The 23,357-nt window shown below is 53.7% G+C and overlaps 6 protein-coding genes across 6 annotated transcripts; 2 read left to right on the top strand and 4 right to left on the bottom strand.

Moving 5' to 3' along the window:
* Positions 1-149: 149 nt before the first annotated feature.
* Positions 150-6,149, bottom strand: CTAM01_04027 (uncharacterized protein; the record flags this gene model as incomplete). Its single annotated transcript, XM_060520057.1, has 7 exons — positions 150-261; positions 324-2,156; positions 2,211-2,968; positions 3,044-5,494; positions 5,553-5,615; positions 5,671-5,938; positions 6,004-6,149. 7 exons carry the CDS (start codon positions 6,147-6,149, stop codon positions 150-152), a joined length of 5,631 nt encoding a protein of 1,876 aa, XP_060385478.1.
* A 738-nt stretch (positions 6,150-6,887) lies between these two features.
* CTAM01_04026 (uncharacterized protein) lies at positions 6,888-9,310 on the top strand (the record flags this gene model as incomplete). The annotated part of the gene is made up of 4 exons (XM_060520056.1): positions 6,888-7,985; positions 8,171-8,298; positions 8,419-8,789; positions 8,901-9,310. 4 exons carry the CDS (start codon positions 6,888-6,890, stop codon positions 9,308-9,310), a joined length of 2,007 nt encoding a protein of 668 aa, XP_060385477.1.
* A 275-nt stretch (positions 9,311-9,585) lies between these two features.
* Positions 9,586-11,529, bottom strand: CTAM01_04025 (WD domain-containing protein; the record flags this gene model as incomplete). The annotated part of the gene is made up of 3 exons (XM_060520055.1): positions 9,586-11,123; positions 11,188-11,365; positions 11,425-11,529. 3 exons carry the CDS (start codon positions 11,527-11,529, stop codon positions 9,586-9,588), a joined length of 1,821 nt encoding a protein of 606 aa, XP_060385476.1.
* A 2,245-nt stretch (positions 11,530-13,774) lies between these two features.
* On the bottom strand, positions 13,775-17,356 carry CTAM01_04024 (SNF2 family domain-containing protein; the record flags this gene model as incomplete). Its single annotated transcript, XM_060520054.1, has 4 exons — positions 13,775-13,909; positions 13,960-16,932; positions 17,008-17,175; positions 17,273-17,356. 4 exons carry the CDS (start codon positions 17,354-17,356, stop codon positions 13,775-13,777), a joined length of 3,360 nt encoding a protein of 1,119 aa, XP_060385475.1.
* A 1,000-nt stretch (positions 17,357-18,356) lies between these two features.
* Positions 18,357-19,169, top strand: CTAM01_04023 (uncharacterized protein; the record flags this gene model as incomplete). Its single annotated transcript, XM_060520053.1, has 1 exon — positions 18,357-19,169. One exon carries the CDS (start codon positions 18,357-18,359, stop codon positions 19,167-19,169), a length of 813 nt encoding a protein of 270 aa, XP_060385474.1.
* Positions 19,170-21,186: 2,017 nt separating this feature from the next.
* On the bottom strand, positions 21,187-22,514 carry CTAM01_04022 (eukaryotic translation initiation factor 3 subunit I; the record flags this gene model as incomplete). Its single annotated transcript, XM_060520052.1, has 5 exons — positions 21,187-21,330; positions 21,390-21,614; positions 21,667-21,783; positions 21,839-22,319; positions 22,465-22,514. 5 exons carry the CDS (start codon positions 22,512-22,514, stop codon positions 21,187-21,189), a joined length of 1,017 nt encoding a protein of 338 aa, XP_060385473.1.
* Positions 22,515-23,357: the final 843 nt, after the last annotated feature.

Genomic DNA, 23,357 nt, shown 5'->3' with positions numbered 1-23,357 from the left:
TGGAACGCACTGAATCATCTTCCACGCCGGATTTCGCGAATAATACTCCAACGATCATACGGAATCCTTTCATTATGGTATCATCAACTCCTTGCATATTTCAAACAACATCACTCCATCGCATTATCCCCACAACTGCATCATGCCACTCAAAATCCTGACGGTCTCCGGTTCATGATTCCCGTGCTAAACTGCTTCGCCTTATCCAATGTGTTCTTCATCCCCAAGAAAGAGGAGCGATGGGATTTCATATCAGGCCTACTACGCAAAACATTAGCTTTGCCATCGTAGCCGATGGGGTTTAGTATTGAGAGAAAACTCACCTTCCATCCTGACCAACCCACTCCTGCTGCTGTTGCTGCTGCTGAGGCGGCGATCCACTCATCGGGCCAAAATAAGACTGCTGCTGTTGACTACCCGCAAGAGGAGGGCTATTCTGCCATGCACCCGGCGGCTGGAACGGCAGATCCGGGAACGGCTGCGTCTTCTGCGGCGGCGTTGTCCCCGGGCTGTACGTCGGTCTGTCAAACGACGACGGGTCGTACGGGGCGTGGTAGTCCACCGACATCCGGCCAAGGTTGGTCGCGGATGCGGCCGGCGGGGGTTGTGAAGAAGAAGCGAGGTGCGTCTGGCTGGCGGCGTATCCCGCTCCTCCCTGGTACGTAGGCGCTCCCGGATACGAGGTGGAGTTCTGGTACGAGGAGCGCTGGTCCATACTCGCTCTACGGAGCGTGGCCGAGGGCGCCGGTGGTGAGAATTGGCTGTTTGACACATTTGACGGCGCGGGTGAGGCGTTCTGGGTGTATGATGCGCCGAACGTCGTCGTGTTGGGCGCCGGCTTCCGTCGGATCGGGGCCTGGCCGGGCGAGAGGAGCGGTTCGCTGGCGGGCAGGCTCTCGGCTTGCGTGGCCCACTGCAGCGTCGGCTGCTTGACAAAGGCGGGCTTCGAGTAGGAGTCCATACGGGTGAGCTGGTCGAATTCGTAGTGGCCTAACTGCTCCTCTAGCTGCATTTGCTGGGAGTATCTGCGCTGGGAGGGCAGTTCCGCAATCGTCGTTGGCGGCATCTCCACGGGTTGCTCTCGCTCCGGTACCTTTTCTGGCCGGGGCGGTGGGGAGGTAAAGTTTTGAAGTAACGAGACCTGGGTGACGAGGGCGGCCTCGAGCTCCTCGGATAGTTCTCTCACGGGCCGATAAGCGCTTTCCTCGGACGCTGCGTTGTCGACTCTCTTGGCGCTGTGGGGGAATGACTCCGTCCGAGGGGTGTCTTCGTCGCTACCTTTGTCATTGTCTTCGTCGAAGACATCGCCTCTATCCTCGGAGCCCGTCGGCTGCTTGTCATCTTGACTCTGTGTCGACTTTGCATCTTCGTCGTCGTCGTAATTGAGACCCTGGTGTGCAATAGCAGCGCTGCGGATCACTTCAGTCACAGCCGTATTACCATTCTTCATGGCCTTGCTCAAAGCCGCCATGAGTTCCGAGACACGTTCCACGAGCACTGCTGTACAGTCTTCGTCGTCTCCGTACTGTATGGCTGATTGAAGGGCATTCTCGTTGTCCTCGTTGACGTGGAAGATGTCGGCGCCATTATCCAAGAGGAACCTCACGCTGTCCGCATCTCCTTCCCGAGCGGCCACAATTAAGGGTGTGTCGGCCTCTTGGTCAGCCAGGTTGACGTCGGCACCCGCATCCACAAGAACGCGCAGTGACTCGACCGGAAGGTTGATGACGGCGTTGATCAAGACTGTCGAATTGTCCCAGCCTCCAAAGACGTTGACTTCGGCCTTGGCTTTGACAAGGAGCTCGAGAATCGCCTGTTCTCCTTTCATGGCAGCGGCGATGATCGGGCAGGTATCTTCTCCAGTGCCGAGGTCGGGGTTGGCACCACGCTCAAGCAGGAGTGTGACAATTTCCACCTTACCCGATTCGCAAGCGACCTGTAGAGCCGTTCCTTGTGGGAAGTTCTCGTTTGTGGTAAGATCATTGACGTCGGCACCTCGGTTGAGAAGCTCTTTGACCACGTCGTAATGGCCCTCCGCAGCAGCGGCCTGGATAGCCCACCCGTTTGGTGCGTCAACATCAGCACCTCTGTCCAGGAGCAATTTGACGATGGCGAGGGTGCCATCATATGCTGCGGCAGTCAAGGCGGTTCCATAACTGAACGTTGTTAGTCTGGTCCTCCACAACGATGTAGTAGGTTAGGTTGCTTACTATTCTCCAGTGGCGTTAGGATTGACTTTGAAGTCATCAATCAGCAACCTGACTGTAGACTCCTTCTCGAGATCAGTAGCCTCATATAGACTCTCATTGAGAATCTCCGGTCTGATGTTCCCGTTGGTATATTTCCAGACAGCCTCCAAGACTTTGTCTTGATGCTCCGCCGTAGTTGCCGCACTAAGGAAGAGATCGCTGCAGTCGAGACCTCTGCGCTGCTCCAGAAGTATCATGACAATGTCCCAGTTCTCCTCCTCTGCCGCCACCTTCAGCGCAGTCTGGAAGCACTCTTGGGGGTGAGAGTAAGTCAGTAACTTGTTGAACACGTCCACCCTGCCAGAAACGGCAGCCTTGATGAAGGCCTTGTCAAACTCTTTGGCCGGGAGCTTGTCAGCGTAGGTTTGCGTGAGATATTCAAACATGGACAGGTCTGCGTGGAGACCAGCCAACGCCAGAGGCGAGTCAATGTTATCGTCCTCGACGGCTAGCGAAACCTGCTTCTCGACAAGTAGCTTGACGGCATCTGGACTACCGGAAGAAATGGCGGCATTCATGACTGGGCCGACATCACTGGCAATGGCGTTGGCATTTGCGCCCCTCTTGATGAGCTTTTCCATGACTTTGACGTGGCCAGCAAATGCCGCCATGTGTAGCGGAGTCTGCTCGCCGATATCGATACCATCGTCGATACTGGCGCCTCTTTTGAGAAGCTCGTCCACGATGTTTGGTCTGCCTATGTATGCGGCGAAATGAAGCTGCCACGAATGTTAGTAACTAGCCAAAATTTCCGAGCTGGCAGTGGCTCAAGATTGGATAGAATGTAGCCTTACAGGGGTATTGACGAGATTGTCCCTCTTGTTGATCTCGTGCTCATGGCCGTTCTGGATGAGCGCGGAGACAAGCTGCTTGAATCCGACCGCAGCGGCGATATGCAAAGCAGTCAACTCCTTGGCTTCAAAGCCATCGAGCACTTTCGTCATGGACATGTAGACGACGAGCCACCGGTACCTAATCAAAGACTCCGGCTTCTTCCAAAACTCATCCTCGCTGAGATCCTCCGCGATCTCCAGTGTAGCTCTGCTGGCGTGGTGCAGCCAGTGCTTGATGGGGTAGGGTAGTACCTTCTCGGCCAGTATTCTCGCCTCTTCGGCCTCGTCGTCTTGATAGCCGTAGGTGGATTCATCGTCGTCCCAGTCCGTGTCGCTGTCCGAATCGTCTTGCTCAGACTCAGTAGCGGCGCTCTCCTCCCCATCTGCTTCGGATACTTCACCCTCCTCGTCCTCGTCCTTGGCAGACTGGGTCTCTGCCTCTTCGTTTTCCTCCTGACCCTCCTCAACAACAAGCTTCACTTCCTCAGGAAAGTTGAACGCTTCCTTGATGTGAGCCAAGCACCGGAGCGCAATGATGCCTTGCTGCCACTTGTTTTCGTCATTCGACATGCCAAGCGTCTTTCTGGACGTCTCCTTTTCCAGGAGATGTTCTTTGACGACCCTGTCCATGAAGCCAATGGTATTTTCAGACTTGCCGCTTCTCGTCACCGTCAACAACGGCCTGCACTTCTTCACCAAATCTTGAAGCTCAGCCTTTCCTGATTCTGTGGCAGGAAAGCCCGCCAAAACAACAAGCTCATCCTCGGTAGGCTCTTCAAACGTCAAAACGAGTGTCCGCAGCAGCTCCTTTATCTTGTCGGTCTCCTTTTCGTTTGATTGAAAGATTTGCGCCCACGCAGCGTCCAAGAGAGCCTTGAGCTCCTGAGGCATACCCTCAAGCATGTGTCTAATCTTGAGATCACTTTCTGCTTTAGGGAGCTCCGCAAGCTGCATGCAGGAAAGCTTGATCCATTGACTGTTGGATGCCCTCTTACCAATTAGACTGCTCGCATAGTATGTGAGCGCCTTGTTGTAATTCTTGTCCTCGCCGAGTTTTTGCACCTTCTCCTGTGCCGCCTTGCGCAGCTCCCGCTGAACCTGGTCGCAGTACTTGTCATCCTCGAGATCGATGAGTTGGATTCCGTCCACCTTCAACGAGTCTTCCACGTGATGGACTTCCCGGCTTGTGAGAAACCATCTGGTAGGCACTCGCTTGTCGTCCTCTGTCTTGAGTTCTTGCAGCTCGGCGTTGAGGAACCGCATCAACTTGACAGTTGACTCGGCATCTTCAGGCAGAACGTGCAAGTTGTTGATGACGAAGTAGACTCTGCGACCGATAAACTCGTCTGTGAGAATATCCTGAAGAGTCTGCCACAGGTTCTCCACTGTGAGATTCGCCGAAGTTTTTGACGAATCTTCGCCCTTCTTCTTCACAAAGTGCTTCGCGTACACAGACAAGGTGGCTTGCTGGCCGATGAGCTGCCGCACCAGCGACTTCAGCAAGTCCTCAGCAGTCAAAAAGTCCGAAGACGGGTCGCAGAAGAAGTACGCAACGAGGGCGGCTCCTCGCCCGTGGTTCACCTTTTCGTCGGCTGAGATGATGTTGTCGATGTCCTGGAGGGCCGCCATAGTCGCTCGCGTCTTTCCTCTTCCCTCTGGACCGCGGACGTACAGTGCCTGTCCTCTGTGCTTTTGTGTCGCGCTCCCCGCTTCGTGGTCCTCTTTCAACCACTCCAAGTATGCCTCCGCCTTGGGAATCCAGATCGATGGTGGGAACTGAGGCGCAAGCATTTTGCGCTTCTTCGAGACTTGACCGCCGTTCAGCAACTCCATGACATTGTTGACAACCTCTGGCTCGATTCCACGGGTTGAGTTGAGTCTGTTTTTGGCGACCAGGTTGGCGCCATGAATGAGTCTCTTAAGCGGCTCTCTGACGAGTTGGTACCGGGGGTCCTTGAAGTCGCTAAACTTTACAAGATCTCGATGGTTGGCGGCAAGACCCATTTCCTGGATTCCAGGTAATGTCGCCGACTCTCTGGACACGAAGTCTTGCAGCTTCTTGGAAACGACCGTCTTTGCGATTTTCGACATGGTTGGGCCTAGCTTTGCTTGAGTAAAGTCCGTTGGGTGATTCTCGTAGAAGCAAAAGAGCTGGACGTGCGGGCTCATTTTGGCAGCTAACCGCAGCAAGTCGCCTCGGAGCTCGTTCAAGCTCTCGTCTCCGGGCTTCATCATATCTACCAACGCCGACGACTTGGTGTACCCGAGTTGTTCGCCGATACTACCCAGCATGGAGGCGATGGCGGCAACTTGAGCACCGCCGAACGGCGTTCCAAAGAAGGCGCATCCAGCGATGCACTCAAACAGCCTTGGGAAGATTTCCCTGTATGTTTCTGCTGCAAGTGTGATAGCCTTGACATTCCGTAAGCCTCGACTCACTTCATCAATTCAATTGTAGCAGGGTTCTTACCTTGGCAATAACCAGACCTCCCATGCTGTGTCCGATAAAGACAATGGGGCGATCTCTTATTTTCTAAATCTCAAATTAGATCAAGCTCGCGATTCAGACTTCAGCACGATCAACCTACTTCACGATTCGCTTGCAGCCCTTCCAACATTGATTTGGCAATGTCTCTCAAGAAAGTCTTGACTTTGAGATCCCCAACCCATGCTGATTCATACTGGTACAAAAGTATGCGAGCCTTGGGGAAGTCCCTCGCCAGACCATCCTTTTTGCTGGTAGATTCAGACGAGTTTTTCGTGACACCCTCATAGATTCCGGTTGCCCAGTTGAAACCGGCTTCCGACTTCCAGCTGTCCTCCGGATGGGCACCTAATCCAGGCACAAAGATAACACTATCGGTTGTATTAGACTCTTGAGATACCACCACAACTCAAAACTTGAGAAGATCGAGACATACTCAACATCAATGGCAGACCCAGTCTCCTTCTGAGGATTGTACAGTTCCCTGAAGCCCTGCTGAACCGTCTGATACGTCGTCTTGGGCTTCGGAGCCCCAGGGGCGCCGTGAGGCACCCTTCTCGTTCCCGTGCGGCGGATAGACATGATGGTGACTACTCGCTGCGAAGAAACATACACAACGAAACGAACCTGACAAAACGACAAATGCAACCGCGACTTCCGAGAAACTGGGGATCAACAAGCTTTGAATACGAACCGACCACGGAGCTAGGCACCGGCGTAATAAGCATAGCCTGACAGGGCTGCCACTTTGGGGTCCAAAATGCTAATAAGCCCCCTTCCCTGCAACTGGGCGGCCCGAAACGACCTTAGCGGTGTCAGCCACCCCCATGCATTGTAATCCTGCGATGCCAACGATCGTCCGACTGCGCCAATAGTGTCTTTCAGCTGAACCAAAGCCACCTCTAATTTTGTAGCGCTGTCCCACAAGTAAGCAACTCGTCTCACGCTGCAGTAGCGAGTTCGGGTTCGTCTGTATTCGGAATCTCAACGCGGTTTGCTTGCTGCAGGCAGGAAGGCTCTAGGCAATCAATTCATCTTAAAATGACAGGGGACCGCCACTGTTGGAACCCTTGGAATATCGTTGCCTACTCTTTTTACCAGCCAAATCGGGCTTGTTAGAAAGGTTTTCAATCACGCCGTTGGCTATTTCGGTCGGGCTTTTACCACCGTTGGAGTTGTTTCCATTGCGGGCGCTTCTGCGAGCAAGAACAGTCTGTCACCAACATCCCGCTTCCCGATAGCGACGATCTGATAGACTGCGCCTCGGAGGACCGTGATATCTCTCGCCAAGATCAGAGAAGAGCGTCGGGACCGAAAGTTATGGGACCAGACAACGCCGAAGACCAGCACAAAGCAAGATTCGCCGTCCACATGTCAAGCTTCTCGAGTCGCACCATGGACAAGTCGTCTGTGCCCTTTACTGTCCGGGTTCTCGATGACGCCGTCAATCCCGCAGTGACAGTGCAGGAGCCAAGAGACTGGAGCGATCTGCTACCAGCAACGAGCCGAACCAAGCACGATCACATCACTGTGCCGCAAGCCGACGACATTGAGTTTCTGGAACAAGAGCTGCTTGTCCGACGACTCAACGATGTCCAGGATCTTCTCTGGATCTGCGGCCGTCCAATGCCGCCTCGGCCTCTGCATTACCAGACGATATCGCGCGAGATCCACATCACAGAGAACCCCGAACTGCATCTCGTCTGGGCCAAGAACCGAATTTTCGTCAAGCCGATACCACGGTGGCTGCTGAGCCCAGACTTCTGGGCCGCCAACTTAGTCGATGCCTCGGGCGATCAGTCTGATCCACGGAAGCAGCAGCTTGTCTCCTGCGCGCTCGGTTTCCTCTTCACTTACACAGCCCTCATCGCGTATGAGAGCGACTTCCGCATAGCCGTCGAAAGAGGCCTGCTCCCGGATCGGATGAACTGGTACCAGTGGAAGGCAATATCGGCCCAGATCGCGCAGAACCATTGTTATGCGTCCATCAACCCGCGGTACTGGTACGGCGAGCTTCGTCTCAGTCGACTGAACAAGATTTACCGCGTCCGCCTGGGATACTTGCTCCGGGGTTATTCCAAGGTCGTCTCTCACGCCGTGTACGAAGATTTGATCCGGGACAACTTTGCAACGCTGGCGGCGATGCTCGGTTATGTTGTCATCGTCTTGACAGCGATGCAGGTCGGCTTAGCCACGGACAGACTCGTTGGTGACAGCGCGTTCCAAAGTGTGAGCTATGGCTTTACAGTCTTTTCGATTCTTGCGCCACTCATCGCCGGCGTATGCATAATTGGAATCGTAGTGGTCATGTTTGTGAGCAGCTGGGGGGTAACGAAAGTGTACGAGAAGAAGAGATTCCAAGAGATGGGTGTCGAGCCATTTTGGAGATTTCAGAAGACAGCCAATCAGTACACGAAGGTAGAATCGAAGCAGGAGGCTAGAGAGTAAGATGGCAGTCAAATAGATACCCCATAGATGAATATAAACCATTGTAAAAGAACGTGTGAAGTTGAAAATGCCCTGGACCACAACGAAGCAAGCTGGGCTGGTTTTGGAACAGATTAAGGGTTCCCAGCTAGACGGGTAGCCAAGGACGGCCCTAGCTTCCTGGCCAGGGCGTAGATCCCGCCTTCATAGAGGCCAGCGGCCGCTACAACACCCGATCTGCTAGCCCGTCCTACGACCAATCGGCTGTCCCACAGCGGCCGAACGTCACCCAAGGCAGTGGAAGGTGCCTTTTGGTGCCCGTGCCTGTAGAAGTGACTTTCCGTGAGAGCTTCAACACAACCTCAAATCGCCATCCACTCACTCGGACGTCTCTTCATAAACAATCAAACCTCGACCACAAAAGACCGCGTCTCTCATTCGCGCTCAGCACAACGGTGCGCCGCAACCACATCATGGCCGCAAAACCAGCCACGCCCCTCGAGCGCCACTGTCTCGTAACAGTAGGCGCAACAGCCCGCTTCACCCAGCTCCTTACTGAAGTCCTCTCCGCCGCCTTCCTGGACCATGTCACCTCGAATCGCTACACACACCTCACGCTCCAATGTGGCAAGGACTACGCAGAATTCTCCCGCCAGATGCTACCTCCGCTTCTGAATCAATACCCGGGAATCGAAATCACCGCCTTTGACTTTGTCGATGACCTGACCACCGAGATGGTCAAATGTAGAGCGCAGGCAGGTGTGCGGGAGGCTGGCGTGGTCATCTGTCATGCAGGTAAGCTAGGGATCATCCTTCGCGTTGTGACTCGATGCTCTCAATTATATGTATCCGCCTATACAAAAACATGTGTGTGTGCATGTGTAAGCTGACTCGAGATGTTTGCAGGCACGGGAACCATCCTCGACGGAATGCGCGTCAGCGTCCCCCTCGTAGTGGTCCCCAACCCAACCCTAAAGGATAACCACCAGGTCGAGCTCGCCGAAGAGATCCAGCGCCAGGGTTACGGGATCTGGGGCCGCCTCGGCGACATCGCGTGGGCCCTGGAGCAGCTGGCCCTGCAGATCGATAAGACTGAGCAGCAGTACCGGCCTCATCCTGTCGCGACAACGGGAGCGGCTCCGGTGGACGTGGATATCTGGCAGGTCAGCGGCGCGCTTATGAATCGCTGCGCTGATGAACCCGGTCATGCTGCTGCTGCGTCGGAGACAACTAAAGCGAGTGGCGGCGGCGGCGGCGGCGGCGGTGCTGGAAAGGAGGTTCAGCGGGAGGAGGTGGCACAGATGACGATGGGCTAGGAGTCTTATCAAAACTGGAAGCCTTTCAAATTCCCAGAGGAATCATGGTTGGAGAAGATTGAGGAGAGTACTATGACGAATACTCTATGAGGTTGTAGGAGAGAGGACGGTCGAAGTGGGGTGCATGGCATGAACACTGTAGCGATAAGCTTGCCCCTTAGACAAGAGATACCCAAAGTCGAACGACGTTCATCGTCGAGATAACATCATGTCGCTTTTCATTTATTCATCCATCACCTATTGAGAACATCTACAAAACTGTCGGCCAAGACCAGCTATTGCAGCCCAGCCACGGTCCAAACCTTGATCGCGGCATCGCCTCCGGCACTCGCAATCTTGCTGCCACCCTCAACCCACGCAACACCGTTGACACCATCCTTGTGAGCGTTGAGAGCCTTGACTCGGCTACCAGGCTTGGCCAAACTCCACACGCAAACATTGGTATCCAGAGCTCCAGAGACGGCGTGCGTTGCCGCATCGTTCCAGCTGATGCACGTAACCCTTGCCGTGTGCGCAGACCAACGGTCCGTCGCAACTTCCCAGTCGGCAGTCTTGTAGGCGACGATCTTGCCGATCTGGTTACCTGCGGCGAGGTACTGGCCATCCTTGGAGAATGACAGGCAAGAAATAAGAGCCGTCGACTTGTCAACCGACTTTATCTCGGAGAGCTTGCCTGACCCGTCCGCAGTGTAGATCTTGACAGAGTTGCCCGATCCCACAGCCACCGTCGGACCGAAGGCAGCCACAGCGCCAGGAGTGAATCCAAGGCGGTTCTCGGAGAGAAGCTGACCCTTTTGGTAGACGTCGACACCCTCAATGGTGGCCACGTACACCTTTCCATCCGTGGCCGCCACACCCTTGGGCTGCGCAGCAAGCTTGAGGGCCTCGCCCGCGAACGTGTTGGCTGACTCGTCTACTATCCTCAGGTGGTCGTCCCATCCAACACTGTACGTCTGTCCCGCCTCGGCGCTGAACTGAGTGACTTGATTTGTGTGCGCTTGTCCGTCAACCACTGAGCCAGTGCCAGTCGCAACATCCCACTGGCAAACTCGCCCGTCGAAGCTGCCGCTCCAGAGCGTCTGCCCCTTGCCATCAGACGACGCGCCCAATGCCGTGATGCTCTTGTTGTGGCCCTGAACAATCCTGCTAGGCTTATCGCTGCCCTCGTTGAGGTAGATCAAGTCGCCGTTCAAGTTCAAGCTTATAATCAGGCCGTCGGTTCTGCCATGGGGGAAGACAACGCCGACTTGCTGGTCGCCGATGCTGACGCCGTCTCCAAACTTCCACGTCTGCGTAGGCTTGCCTGACTCCACATCCCAGAGCTTGACAGACTGGTCGGCGCTTGCTGTGACAAGCTTGGTGCCATCCTGAGACCATGAAACGGCAAAGATGCTGCCAGTGTGTTCTCCCTCGCCGATCGACTTTGTAGGCTCGCCCGTCTTTCCGTCGTAGAGCTGAATGCGCCTGTCGGCACCGACCGTTACGAGCTGGCTGCCATCGGGCGAGAATGCAGTTCCAAAGACGAAGCCCTTGTGGGCGTTGGCGTTCTTCGAGTTGAACTTGAAAGGCGCACCGTGCAGGAAGCACAGGGAGCTGTCATCAGAGACGGTTGCTGCCCGCAGTGGGCGCTGTTGCCGCACCGCGACTGAGTTGACGACCTTGGAGTGGCCGCTAATCTCTCCGACAGAGTTGCCGCTGTCGGCCGTGATGCAGTGGCCGAAGCGCTCTTTGCCGTCACCCACGGCGATGATGCGCTGGGAGTCACCGTCCCAGCCAATATCGTTAATGCGCCCCGAGATGATGTGGTATTCGCCTGGTAATGTAGTCAGTACCGACCGAAAGACAGCTGACTGTGTTGTGCAGGTATTATGCCGTACCCTTTGTGTTCTCGGCCTCGACGGCATCCCAGACTCTCACGGATCCAGACACATCTCCACTGGCGACGTAGAAGCCGCTGGGAGAGAACCGGGCGACGCTCGTCGCCGCTGTGTGGCCGGTATATTGCTTGCAGACGGAAGGGTTATCGATGGATCGGAGGAAGATGGATTTGCCGGCCTGTGAGAATGCATTGTTAGCTAAGGCATTGTTCGTCGAGAGGTGCAGTTGGGACTAACAGCGTAAGCAATACGCTCTCCTTTGTTGTCTGTGGAGAGCTGTGTCGGCTGGCCACGCTGAGTAGCGGGCGAAGCAGCCAAGATCTTTTCGATGGTGACAGACATGATGTGTGAACTCCAAATACGCTGGTATGCAACGCGAATAGAATTCCCTAAAGCTCCGAGCAAAGATGATGAAACGATCAAGAGTCTTGGGGAGCGTGAGTTGCATCGGGGTTCAGCTTTCTAGCCAGGCACCACAATGGCGGTCGACAGTGTCGAGTGGGAACCTGGACCTGGAGCTGGGATGTCGATCCGGGATGGAGGGGCAGTGCTAGTGCTATTGTTGCTACTGCGGGGCAGGAATGACGTTCCAGGTTCATCTTACGCCAGCCAACCACTGACAGTCTGACGCGGCTATTGTCTGGCGATGTTGTTGATATTCTGGTATCTACAATTATTGCGATTGCCTGCCTAAAACCATGATTATTTAAGAGATATTTTGAGAGTGAATCAACAGGCATCAACTTGGGTGTGAGCTGATGTGCATAATCATTCACCTGAATGTATCTTACATGATACATACACGTCGTGTGCAGCACGGTTGTCATCTAGGCATCTGTATCAAAACCCAGTAGGTCATCTGCACAGTTTGCTCCATGCACATTAAGTCGCTTCATCACTCAAATATTTGCTGAACGGTGAGAAAAGAGTCCAGGCTGACATGGGCGGGGGCTCACTTGGCGTGGATCGTAAACCGATGTGGTACGTTCAGCAACCCCACCCTCGATCAAGGGTACATACTGAGCCAAATCACTCCGAAAACTCAACAAAAGTCGTCGCTTTCCTAGCTCAATTTGGTCAGAGCGTCCGACTTTTAATCGGAAGGCTGTGGGTTCGAGTCCCACGGATCGCGTCTCATCTTTTTGCGATTTTTTACCGTCTTTTGCCAGACGCTTACACTAAACTGCTAAGGATCTTTTTGCTATTGCATTCTGATTACATGAAAGACTGGTTTGTATTTCTGTATTCTGTTAATACGTTGCATCGCACATCAAAGACTACATCCCAATAATGCCGAGTGGTCTCAAGTAAAAGCAACCACAAAATGATGAACTCTTGACAAGACTATCATACCAGCCCGACTAACAATGCTTGCAACAACGTTCCATACATTCACTCTGTTCACAAAATAATGTTGCCGCTGTAAAAATGATTCCTCAATCTCATACAACTTGTGATAGCAGGCCGATGTAGTATTTGTCGCAGGTCTTAAATCCTCATCAGCTACGAAACATTCACACGTATAACAATGATAGACTGCTGATGATAAACCGTAAGAAATCCATCAGTCACTCAGCCAACTATGGTGCTCATTTAGCTATCGGTGCCGTCTAAATAGACCGCATCTCGACCCCATTAGAGAAGACGCCTATTCTAAGGAAGTGCCTTGACTACTACGCCCCAATCGACACCCGCACCAAAATGTTTGGAACCCAAGACAGAGAGCACCTACTGTAATCGAAACCTGCCTGCCGCTTCTTCCACGGTCACCAGTCTCGCCGTCACAGCAATAGACCTTGAAATGCGACAACCTCTATTAGGGCTCACTGTCCCCTATCTTCACCCTATCGGAGAAGCTGTAATAAACTAGATGCGACTGCTAACCGCCGTACGAGGAGCTCTCCCCGCCGGCGAGGTCAATGAATACAATTTTCCCACCTAGTATTCAAGGGACTCCCGGCTCCTGTTGATGTCTGGCAGCGATGAGCGGTAGTCGTTGCCTTCGATGCCGGCATGGGCGCCATGGGGATATAAAGATTGTCACGGGAGACTGAAATATGGTATTGTGCTACAGAACTGTCTATTTGTGATACACTGAGACTGGCGATTCCATGGCCCTTGTGATCTTCAGGATTATCGAGGGACTCAACGCGAATAACTCGGCCGTAGGGAAGCGAGTAACATCGACCGAGTAGCTTTCCATTTGAACAAGGCTCAATTGTGTCCTAGAACCAAAGGTCATGGACCTGAAGGGATGAGTATGTAGTGGTGGAAAGTAGCACCGGGCTAAGTCAGCTGACATGGTACGGTATTATCCTATGTTTCCTTCATACACCGCATCATCAAAAGAGGCCATCTTTTGAATGCATTTTATTCTCGTATTGTCCGAACTAATGATGCCTAACACTAGACGGCATAGTCCCCTCTATCGCGAAAGTCATACAAAGAGGTTCCTTACCAGATAACCGACCACAGGTTATGCCAGACCAAACGCCTCCATCTATCGTAGTCACTGCCATGAAAAGCCATTATCCCCAACCTTAAGACCAATTTCTAATCTTGCTCATGTAGCGTCACTCGCCCGCGGCTATTTCTTCTTGCCCTTGGTTTTGCCCTTGGCATTGGTGGCAGACTTGTTCGAGGCGACACTCGATGCCCTCGATGGCGCGGCGGATGTGTTCTTGCTTGCGACCTCCGATTTGACGTTGTCCAGAGCCTTGTTCTATATGTTTGGTTAGCAAAGTTCATTCATCCAACCACTCTAGCACTCACCTTGACGCCGTTCTTGGTCTTCTTCTTCGAAGGGGCCATACCGAGGATGCTATCCTCGTCGTTCTCCTCGTCCTCGGCCTCTCTCTTGAGCTTGCCGTTGACGCCGTTGGCACCCTTGGTTGGGTGAACATCCTCAAACTCCTTGACAATAGTGGTGAGGAGAGTGGTGCAGCGACGGCTCAACTCAACGGGCGTCCTGCTAAGGAAGAACCAGTCAAACCGGAACAGAGGGCTTTCCGCAATGTCGTCGCGCATCTTCTCGTACAGTCCAGCAGAGTCAATGCCGTACTTATCGAGCAGGACTAGCAAAAACCGATCTTCCTCCTCCGTGTACACCTTCTTGTTGGTGGTAGACACCGAGTAGTTGATCTTAAGCTGCTGCAGAGGAACGCGGTATTGCGACATCTTCTTGCGTAGCAGCTTTCTCTGGTGCTCGATCTTGCGCATACGCTCCTCGCCGTCTTCAATCACCTTGATGTACTTGTTGTAGTCGGCAATTTCCGTGTATCGCTGCCAGAAGACCTTGGCATACTGCTTGACCTCGGATGCAGTCTTATTGTCAATATCTTCGGCAATATTTGCGTAGTCGTTGCGGCCGTAGCGGCCTGACGCGTTGATGAACTGTTGGAAGTCACGTCTGTTCCAATCCCCAAAGCCTTGCTGCGACAGGCGCTGCTTCTCTTCCAGCTCCTCTTCGTTGAGTGCGGTGGCCTCGTCGATCTCCTGTTGATCCAAGGCTCGCTCTGCCTCGCGCTCATCAAGGTTCTCGTCGTCGCCGTCAGACAGCGGCACCTTGTAACCAATCTCCTTGCGGTAGAAAGCAGTCTCTCGGTCCTGAAGGTCGCGCAATCTAGGAGGGTAGAATTGATAGTCGTGGACTGGTACTTGCTTCGGAGCTCTGGGTGCCTTGGGCTTCGTGTCCTTCTCCTTGGGAGGGTACATGGCCTGTCGGAAATACTTGTCCATGGAATAGGACTGTTCCTTTCGCTCACGCTTGGCGGGGTTGATCCAGTTCATACCGATTTCCTTCTTGTTCGTCTTGAAATCTTCACCGTTCCAGGTGTAGGCTGACTCGGATGTGAAGTTCTGCAAGTCGTCGATTCCAAGCTTCTCGTACTTGGCATTCAACTCCTTCGTTCTTGTTTCACCCGAAGAAAGAATCTTGTCGATGTCATCGTCGTCCAACTCGGTGCCCTTGGAAGCAAGTGTGCCGGTCGCGCCCTTGCTCTGGAACACCTTCTCAGCGCCATGCTGAATCATGGAGAGAAGCTCATCCTTGTTGTTTGCAGCCTTTGCTGCGACTTGAGCCCGGCCTTGCTGAATGACCAGCTGGTCGAGACGCAGCTTCTGCGCTGCTCTTTCCAGAACCTTCTCTTCGATGGCATTGTCCGTCACGAAACGGTACACCACAACTTGCTTGGTTTGACCGATACGGTGAGCTCGATCCATAGCCTGTAAATCGGCTTGAGGGTTCCAATCACTATCGTAGAGAACAACAATGTCGGCGGTGGTGAGGTTGATACCCAGACCACCAGCTCTGGTCGTAAGGAGGAAGATGAACTTTTCAGAACCGGGCTTGTTGTACTCGTCAATGGCAGCGATACGGTCCTCGTGGGCTGTTCCACCATCGATACGGCAGTACTTGTACTCTCTGAACACACAGTAGTCCTCAAGGATATCTAAGAGACGACTCATCTGTGAGAAGATGAGAACTCTGCTTCCCTGCTTCTGCATTCTGGCCAATAGCTTGTCGAGAACAGCCATCTTTCCAGCGTTGTAAACGAGATGCTCGTCGGTGGTGTAGGGCGGTCCAGGCTCAGCACCCTCGAAAAGGTAGGGGTGGTTGCAGCACTTGCGCAGCTGCATCACAATGTTGAGCAGTCTGGTCTTCGACTCCCGCTTGCCGTTGGCGCCGTTGACAGCGTCAATGTCCTTCTCAAGAATCTTCTGATACCACTTGATCTGCATTTCCGACATGCCGAGGTAGACGTTGACCTCCTTCTTTGGCAGCAAGCTCTTCTCCACGTCTGCCTTGACACGTCTGAGCAAGAATGGTCTGAGAACGCGGTGAAGTTGCTGAACGACGGTGTCCTGGTCTTGCTCTCTGCCAGAGAACCACTGGTCAAAGGCCTCGGAGTCGCCGAAGACATCAGGCAACAAGAAGTTGAGCAGAGCCCACAGCTCGTGTAGGTTGTTCTGGAGGGGTGTACCGGTAATGAGGAGTCGGTTCCGGGAGTTGAAAAGACGGATGACCTGCGCCAAGGATGATTCTTCGTTCTTGATACGATGTGCCTCGTCGATGATAATATACTCCCACGCGAACTTCTTCAGGTGACTCTTCTCGCGAAGGACCATTTCGTAACTAGTAATGCAGACGTCAAAGTCTTCGTTGACAAGGCGATCATTGATGAGAGCCTGGCGCTCGTCCTTGGCACCCTGAAGCACCAAGACGTTAACCCCAGGAGTCCACCTCTCGAATTCTCGCTTCCAGTTATCCAGGGTCGACTTGGGTACTATGACGATATGCGGTCCGGTGATGTCCATGATGTGTCTGAGATAGCCCAGAAAGGAAATCGTCTGCAGGGTCTTCCCGAGACCCATCTCGTCGGCAAGAATACCAGAGATACCATTCTCGTGGAGAGAAATAAGCCAGTTGAGACCGGCAACCTGGTAGTCTCTCATTTGACCCTGGACAAAAGCGGGCGAGTCGCGGAAAACCGTCTCGGCAGACCCTCCGTGCTTCTCGTCACGAAGCAGCTCTGCATCCTCCTCAGCTTCGGTCCGGCGTACTCGTTCATTGCTGGCGCCACCTTGGCGAGCGCCCTTCTTCTTGCTTTTTGATGCTTCGGCGTTTTGTCGATCGATCTCGGTCATGATTTCGCGAATCTTGGGGTTGGGGTTCGTCTCGATGAAGTGGCGGAAGAGGTCCGTAAGACCCAACAAGTATCGGAATCGGCGAATACTGTCTTCTTCCTATTTTCGAACATTGATCAGCATACAAAGAATGATCCCATATTCGGAATGGTGCGTAGTTTGCGCCTTGCATACCTTTGATTCACCTAGTCTGTCATGCTTCCTGCCAAAGATGCTGCGACGAAGCTGGTTGGCCTCGGATCGCTTCCTGCGACCATCTCCAAGAGGCTCTCCGACAACACTACTAGCAGTGGTGTTCGCATTGGTGTCTGAGTCAGTGTAGTCGGGCGTCTCATCGACCTCCTGTCTGCTTGTCAGCATAAGGGCCCAAAGATTCAATCGCTCCATGAGCTCCACTGGGGGCACGTCAACGCGAAAATTCATGGCAGGAAAAACGTACCATCTCTTCCACGGGGTGAGCATCCGCAGCGTCGGACATTGACGCGTCGGTATCGACCGCGGCAGCTCGAGATCGAGGAGCCATCTTGACGACTGTAAATCACTTTACGCGACTTACACGCGTTTCTTACGGATTTGACAGCGCGCTCCAGATGGGTTTGTATAGTTCAAATGCTCGAAGTGATATCGCAATGCAAACGGTCGCGGAGCATTCAGGAAAATGGCCGAATGCTTTGTTGCTGCGTGAGGGTGAACGGTCCGTAGATGTTTTTAAGAGACGATGGGAGGAAAGGTGGGATTCCTCTGCTGTAGAAGACAATTTCCAAACAGGACTAGCGCGTTTCCGCCGTGTCAATTCCCGATCAGTGCAGGAGTACCGGTACGTTTAGCGCCGCCCGTGGCTCGGGTCCGGAAGAAGGCAGCCTCCGACCCTTCCCCCCATCCCGTGTCGTCTCGGGCGCTCGCCAGCCAGGGGCACGGTACTGACGGGAGATGGGAATTTGGGAAAGCGTCGGAGGATCCACCGCCCGCTCCAAGACTGGCACAATTGGGTCAGCCGGCCAAGACTACCCAGCGCACTGGCCATAGGTGGAGGGGATAACGTCAAAGCCACCTAAGATCCAAGGTAAATTGGGCCTGTTAAGCTGCTGTTGGCTGTTGGTTAGTACCGCTGTCCAGTGTCATGTGCTCTGCGGCAAAGGCGAGCTGACCTCAGTGCTTCACTTCCGCCGTCAATCAACTGCATCTTCTCATCACAGCCTGTTTGACTATCTCCATCACCAAGTCTTCGGTATCTCCTCCTTTTACTCTTTGCGGCCCAAGGGAGCCCGCCTGAACAACCTCGACAGGTAGTGCAGCTAGGTGCACTCAAGCACTACCACCACCATCTCGCACCTTATCGCCACTCAGTTGGCTTCGCTGGGGGACCCCGTTTGGACCCCACTCCGGCATCAACTGCAAGATTTGTTTACCCGACAACCTCAACTTACCTACATTTCACCGCTAGAGGTGCGGGACTCATCTTTCCCACCCTTTGACTCGATACTGATTGTCTTCAGCGATTCGGTCGTTGACAGTACAACATCATGGACTCTATGCGAAGTTTGAACACCTCCCTCCCGGGCGCCTCCGCGGCCGCCAAGCAGCCGACGCAAAATGACTCCCCCGAGCAACTCATCGACGCCTTCAAGGCCGCCGCGCTCTCTGTGACGAAACTCTACAAGACCTCTGCGGCCGCCCAATCCAAGGCCCGCATGGATGGCTACCAAGACTGCCTCGACGACCTGCTATCGTTCCTCGACAATGAGAGAATCGGGCTGGGCGACGGCGACGGCTGGAGGATCCGAAGCTGGGCGACCGAGAGGCTGGACGGCGCCAGAGATGCGGGCTCACAGAACGCCGAAAGCGACGACGAGGCGGATAAGGCGGAAACTGCATCCTCTCCGGAACTGAACAGGACGAGCAGCGGCACACAACTCTCGTCCCAGCTGAGAACGGACTCGGCGCCCCCTAGCATCCCGCAGCCCATCGAGGAAGAGGAGCAAGAAGGACGCGAACCGATATCAGTCACGGTACCGACGGCAGACTCCTTCACCTTTCAATCATCTCACCCCTGGCCGCCTCAACCGCAGCAACAAGATGCCTACCTGAACCTCGCAAACCTGGACCTCTCAGACTCTCGGACACACGACGCATCATCAACAAACACAAACCCCGCAACGCGCACAGCAAGACCACGACATCCCGCCAACATGCCCCGCTCAGCATCAAGACAAGGGAGCAACCTCGGCCGTGGCGCGGGTTCGAAGCGCAAGATCAACTTTGCAGAGATATTTGACCTCAGCAGTCTAGACAAGAACATGTTTGGCGGCGGACCAAAGCGTAGCAGGCACACATAGTGCATTTGCCCGACTAGCATTCCACGACTTTCTTCACTTTCGACAGCGGTTCAACTTTGGGGGGCGGGGGACACGCTCCTCTTACCTCCCGAAGTTGTCTGTTTAACGGTTATACGGACATCATTGTCTTGACGACGGGATTGAGCGAGCATCGAAGGGGGGGCCAGGCACATGGGAGAGAAGAAACTCGCACGCAAAGCATTTAGAGAGTTGCGTGCTCACGAGAGGCGTTGGTTTTCCGTTTTGTTTCTTGTTTTTAACTAAACCAAGGTGCATGGGGCGGTGTTATGGTTTTTAGGGGACTGTTTTCGCGATGATGCCAAATGAAAGGGTCGGCTAGCTAGTCTCACGAACCCCATAGCTACACATATTCATCATACTATCTGTTCCCCCGTTACTTGTTGGCGGTTTCATGTCGACGACCTTTTGGAAGATAAAGGGTCGGCTGCCATCAACACGGGGGTAATCATAAAGACACAAACATTTTTCACTGTCGCTTACATTTTCTCTCACTTTGCTTCCTCTATCCATTCTGTCCCCTTCGGAATGACGTTTGCTCTGCTCGCATTGTGTGTACATATCCCCGAATAAAGTTTCAGGTTTCAGGGTTTCAGCGTACCCTCTCAGTTCGGGCTGTTCTTCTGATGTGCATATCGTCGTACATTCAAACATGTTTCAACACATAACACACATACCACAGTAGGGATTACATCCCGTCGGTCGCAGAAATATGCCCTTCGGGCTTCGTCCCAACCTTCCGAGTAGCAATGGGGTGGTGCCCGTGTCGTCCAAACACCCGCGCGGACCGGCGGGGTGCCTGCCTGCCCAGCATGGGCCCAAAAAAAAAAGAAAAAGTCCCTCAACTGCAAGGGCGCTAGCATGCCCAATTTGCGGAAAGAGTCATCGCTCAAAGACCCCCCACATTCTTTAGAACGTGCCAGAGGCTTCAGGCCAGCTACACATTGGAGCTTCGGTGATTTCTAGAATCGTTTGTTCGGTGCCTACCTTAGTTTCCGCACATTGCATACCCAAGGAGGTACGAATACCTAAAAAGTCAAAGGAAACACGCAAACCGTTGTAACTTACTCGCAGTGTCTCTCTTCCATTCTCCTCCAAGCTTCATCAGCCTGTCTCAGTCAGAGGGAAGCCACGTGAAGACAGGCCCCCTGGCCGAGCCCGTCAACAGGGTGATGGGCTCGACAGGGGAACGCAAGAGAAAACCCACCACTCAAACCCCACCAAACTTGGGAGACGCGCGGAGTTGGCGCTACCTGAATCCAGAACAGACGGAAAACCTGCATCGGAAGGGTGGCCGAGTTGGTTATGGCGCCAGGTTAAGGTCAGCTTAACATCTGTTTCCTGGTGGGGCAACCCGCGCGAGTTCGAGTCTCGTCCCTTTCATTTTTGCCTTTTTCGAGCCTGTATCCGACGGAAAGTTTTTCAGAAACCACAATGGTGATGTTCGTTTGTTCTTTGTAGGTTCTTGAGCATCTCGGACGTTGTCGAGAGCTGGGAGAGTTGTAGAGAGCTATGTAATCTTCAGTCACAACGTGCGAATGTGTGTGCCCATGTACTCCCCTCATCGACCATTACCTTAGAGTCTCCTGCCACAAAGTACAGAGACACATGACATTCATAGAGGAAAACAAACACCATCCAAGTGAACAACATTTGAACATCATGACTCTCATTTGATGGTACTAACTTGTCAGAAATCTCATCATTACGTTTTGGTTCATCTCATCCTCGAGGCTTCTCCCCACCGCCCCAAAAGCGCGGAGAGGACGAAAGTTTGATATCATCCGTTTCTTACCAGGCTTCTTTTTTGACTTTTCGTTTTTGGTTTTCGCGGACTGCCCTAGGTTTTTACAAAACCAAATCTAACCATCACCCCAGAGATTTCCCAGAACGCCGTACTAATGCAAGCCGCGAAAAGAAAGACGAACGAAGAAAAAAGTAAGGGGGGCCTTGCTCTTGAAATTTTTCTTTTCCAAACCAGAAATTCCCCAAATCTTTCTTAGTTCTCCTGTCTGTTCTTCCGTTCCCGCTCGACCTCGTACATGAAATCGAAGTAGCCCTTGTCGAACTGGTGGACACGGACGTAACCGTCCTCACCACCACTTGCGTAGCCCTTTCCGGTAGGGTCTGCGGCGACGGTGTTCTTCAAGAAAATCAGTCGCCGGCATAACACGATATCATGGGCTCAGAGGGGGGACTTACCAGAGGACCGAAGTGACCACGGACTCTGCCAACCTCGTCTTCAAAGACCTTGTGGTAGAATCTCGCTTCGAACTTTCCTTGTCTCGCCGAGGTACGGGTGACATCCATGGCGGCCTGACCACCTCCAAGGATGACAAAGTCCTTCTTGGGTGTAATGGTGGCACTGTTAAGAGGGGTATCAGCGGTGTAGGTCTTGAGAACCTCGAGGTCCTTGGCGGTGATGAGCTATATCATGTCAGCATTTGGTCTTGCGAATCGCCAGGCATGTCGGATGTACCTTGGACGTCTTGTCCTTGCAGGCGGTGATGAAGTAGGTTCTGTCCTGGGACCACTGGAGATCCGTAATGGGCGTGTTAAGCTCGTGAACGGGCTCGTTGTAGATCAGGTCACCGTTCTGGCCGATGGTCAGCTTCACAATCCCCATATGATATCCCTCTGACCAGACCCACCTTAGCATCGTACTGTGACACGGAACCGTCCTCGTGACCGGCGATAATGTACTTGGTGAGGTAGCTGAAGCCAGCAACGGTGGCCTTGCTCTCGTCGCAAACGATGGTCAGGACGCGCTCATCGCTCTGCTCGGCCTCGGGGTCGGGGTTGATGTCGACGACGATGATGTTGGAAAGGTAACCCATGCGCTTCTCCGTGACACCGAGCAGCTTAGTGCCGTCCTCGTTGAACTCGACGCGCTTGACAGCGGTAGGGAACTCCCAGGTCTTGAGGTTCTTGCCAGACTTGACATCCCAAAGTCTCATCGTGTTGTCGGCGGAACCGGAAGCGATCAGGGTGCTGGTGGGGTCGACGTCGACAGTCCAGATGGCACCGACGTGGCCGTGGTAGGTTCCCAGACGCTCGCCATTGTGTGCGTACCAGGCGCAAATCTGTTGATCCTTGGCGGTCGAGAAGATCAGGTCACCGTCCGAGTTGTACCTATTCGAGGTGGCGCATCAGGTTAGCATGCATGGCCCCTCCTGTGGTATGGGAGTTGGGGGATGAGGGAGAAGATAGCCCTGGGCGCTTCGCTCCCCCCTCCTCGAATTGGACATTTCGCGCTTGGGGGAGTGCAGAAACGTACTTGATCTGGGTGAGCGCACGCTCGTGGCCTGCCAAAAGAATGGGCCTCATATTGTCTGATGTCGGGAGGTGATGCGGTTCTCGATATCGGGGGCTTGGTATACGGGCACGTTGTTGCGGCAGGGGACGTCGGTCTTTAAAAGGCTGATGTCGTCGGGTCAATCGTGAATTTTTGCCTTCACCTCGACATTGTGGGTTTCGGTGCTCTGGTGTGTGGGGCGCACTTTTTCCCCGCGACCATTCTGCCGGTTGAGGTGAGGGCCATTCACCGCCTTACCGTCTTTGGCCGCCTCAGGCAAGCCGCAAGTGGCAGCTTACTTTAGCACGGGCGTGGGCTACCTAGGTGTGGCACAGTCTTACAGCAAGGTGAGTCAATCGTCCCAGGTGTGTGACGCCGCCAGCGCTTACAGCTCATCTCCTAGGCCTTAGGTGAGATAGGTAGGTACCTGTCTTGCCTGTCAAGCCTAAGGGAGGTGTTCGAGGAAACTTCCACCGGTGCAGGCAAACCCAGCCTTCTAGAACTTTAGCGTGCCGGTCCAGGCAGGCGCACGTCACGGAAGGAGCTGCCCCTGGAGAGGTTGGCGGCGGGACGGGAGTCATGGCAGCTCCAAGACCTCCAACTACCAGCCCTCCAAACTGTCCAAGCCAGACAGCGTGGCATTCGTGGCAGCCCAGCCGTTGAAGCTCCGTGCCCGTCAGAATAGTGCGGTCATCATCGTCCAATTCCGACGCCGTTGCATTTTCAATACCTGTCCATCCTTCCCTCGAGTCGAGTACTCGGTATAATAACAACGTCCTTTTATGGCAACTCGACTCATCCTTGACTCATACGTGTTCCATGAACAGCGTTTCCGAACCTCGAAACTTGGCATTAAACACTATCAAGTCAAGCCT

Source organism: Colletotrichum tamarilloi (genome assembly GCF_030869305.1).
Source record: "Colletotrichum tamarilloi strain Tom-12 chromosome Unknown Scaffold_9.1, whole genome shotgun sequence".
Classification (NCBI taxonomy): domain Eukaryota; kingdom Fungi; phylum Ascomycota; class Sordariomycetes; order Glomerellales; family Glomerellaceae; genus Colletotrichum; species Colletotrichum tamarilloi.
This window is presented reverse-complemented; position numbering and strand designations above follow the sequence as displayed.